General features: G+C 41.1%; 1 protein-coding gene across 1 annotated transcript; it reads right to left on the bottom strand.

The window, feature by feature from the left end:
• Positions 1 to 606: 606 nt before the first annotated feature.
• On the bottom strand, positions 607 to 951 carry LOC105743242 (40S ribosomal protein S26-like). Its single transcript, XM_012516482.1, has one exon. It carries the CDS (start codon positions 949 to 951, stop codon positions 607 to 609), a length of 345 nt encoding a protein of 114 aa, XP_012371936.1.
• Positions 952 to 1,309: the final 358 nt, after the last annotated feature.

Here is a 1,309-nt window from a genome sequence, read left to right as displayed (position 1 = left end):
TTTTTTTAAACAGAGGGGGAAAAGGGGAGCCAACAACAGGAAAATAACATGATAAGGATAAATTAATACACTGCAGTTATAACCAATAACATCAAAGATCTCAATTCACTAATCAAAAGACACAGACTGGCAGAATGGATTAAGGATCAAGATCCAACAGGAAGACAAAAATAAAAATAATATAAGATTGATAACAGTCAATAAAAAAACCGGAGAAGGGCCGGGAAGATAGCTCAGTAGAATAAGAACTTGCCTGGCAAGTGCAAGGGCCTGAGTTCAATCCCTGGTTCCACCAAAAAAAAAAAAGCAAGAGATAGCACAAATAATATAAAATATCAGCCACAGAAGTCATGGTAGACACACTAATGTATGTTTCTAGAGCATATGTTATGTATCTTAGGTCACTTTTTTTTTTTTTTTTTCTGAAAGCCCTTCCAGTGTGTTCCTCTTTATTCATTTTCAGAGTTCAAACTTAAACTTGGATAGGTTGAATTAACCCAACCCACCTCTGGCAAGTATACTCAACATGCTGTATAAAGTATAACTTTCAATTTATTCTTTCTTTCTCAAGAGATTTTTCTCCAGTCCATTAAGACCCAGCTCCCCTTACATGGGCTTTGGTGGAAGTCGTGGGGCAGCACCAGCAGGTCTAAATCGGGGTGGAGGAGTTCGATGCTTGCTGGCTTCATGAGATCGATTTCTGACCACTTTGCTGTGAATGGCACAACTCACACAGTAATGCAGCTTCACATATAGCTTGAGAAGCACATAACCGTCCAAGACACTCGCTTTGGAAATGTCCCTGACGGCGGCCTCCTCTATGTTCTGAATGACAAACTTCTTAATGGTCTTATCCTTGGGTACGCACCAGGCGCAGTTCGTGCCGCAAATAGGCTGCACATGAGCGTGGCCCTTTTTGGCAAGACCATTGTTCTTTCTTTTTTTCGTCATCTTGGAAAGGAGGATCCAAAAGAGCTCTTATGTCACTTTGTGACACAATCAGTGGCACAATCAGCAATAACAATAGCATTAAATACAGTCCCAAAAATGACAAACTAAGGTAACTATTAATTTGCCACCTTTGGGGATGGGGAGTTATCTTGGCAGTCTAAGTGTCTGCATGGCAAGAATGAGGACCTGGATTTGATCACCAGTACCACATGCCATGCTCAGAACCCCAGGCATGCCATGCCAGCCACTGAAACCAGGTGTGGTGACACAGCACTGGGGAGTCTGAGATAAGAGGATCACTATGAGTCCAAGCTGTATAGCTAGACCTTGTACCAATTAATTAATTAATTAATTAAAA

The sequence above is a fragment of the Octodon degus genome, unplaced genomic scaffold (assembly GCF_000260255.1).
Source record: "Octodon degus isolate 3935 unplaced genomic scaffold, OctDeg1.0 scaffold00107, whole genome shotgun sequence".
Lineage (NCBI taxonomy): Eukaryota > Metazoa > Chordata > Mammalia > Rodentia > Octodontidae > Octodon > Octodon degus.
Note: the sequence above shows the minus strand (reverse complement) of the source record. Positions and strands in the feature narration are given on the sequence as shown.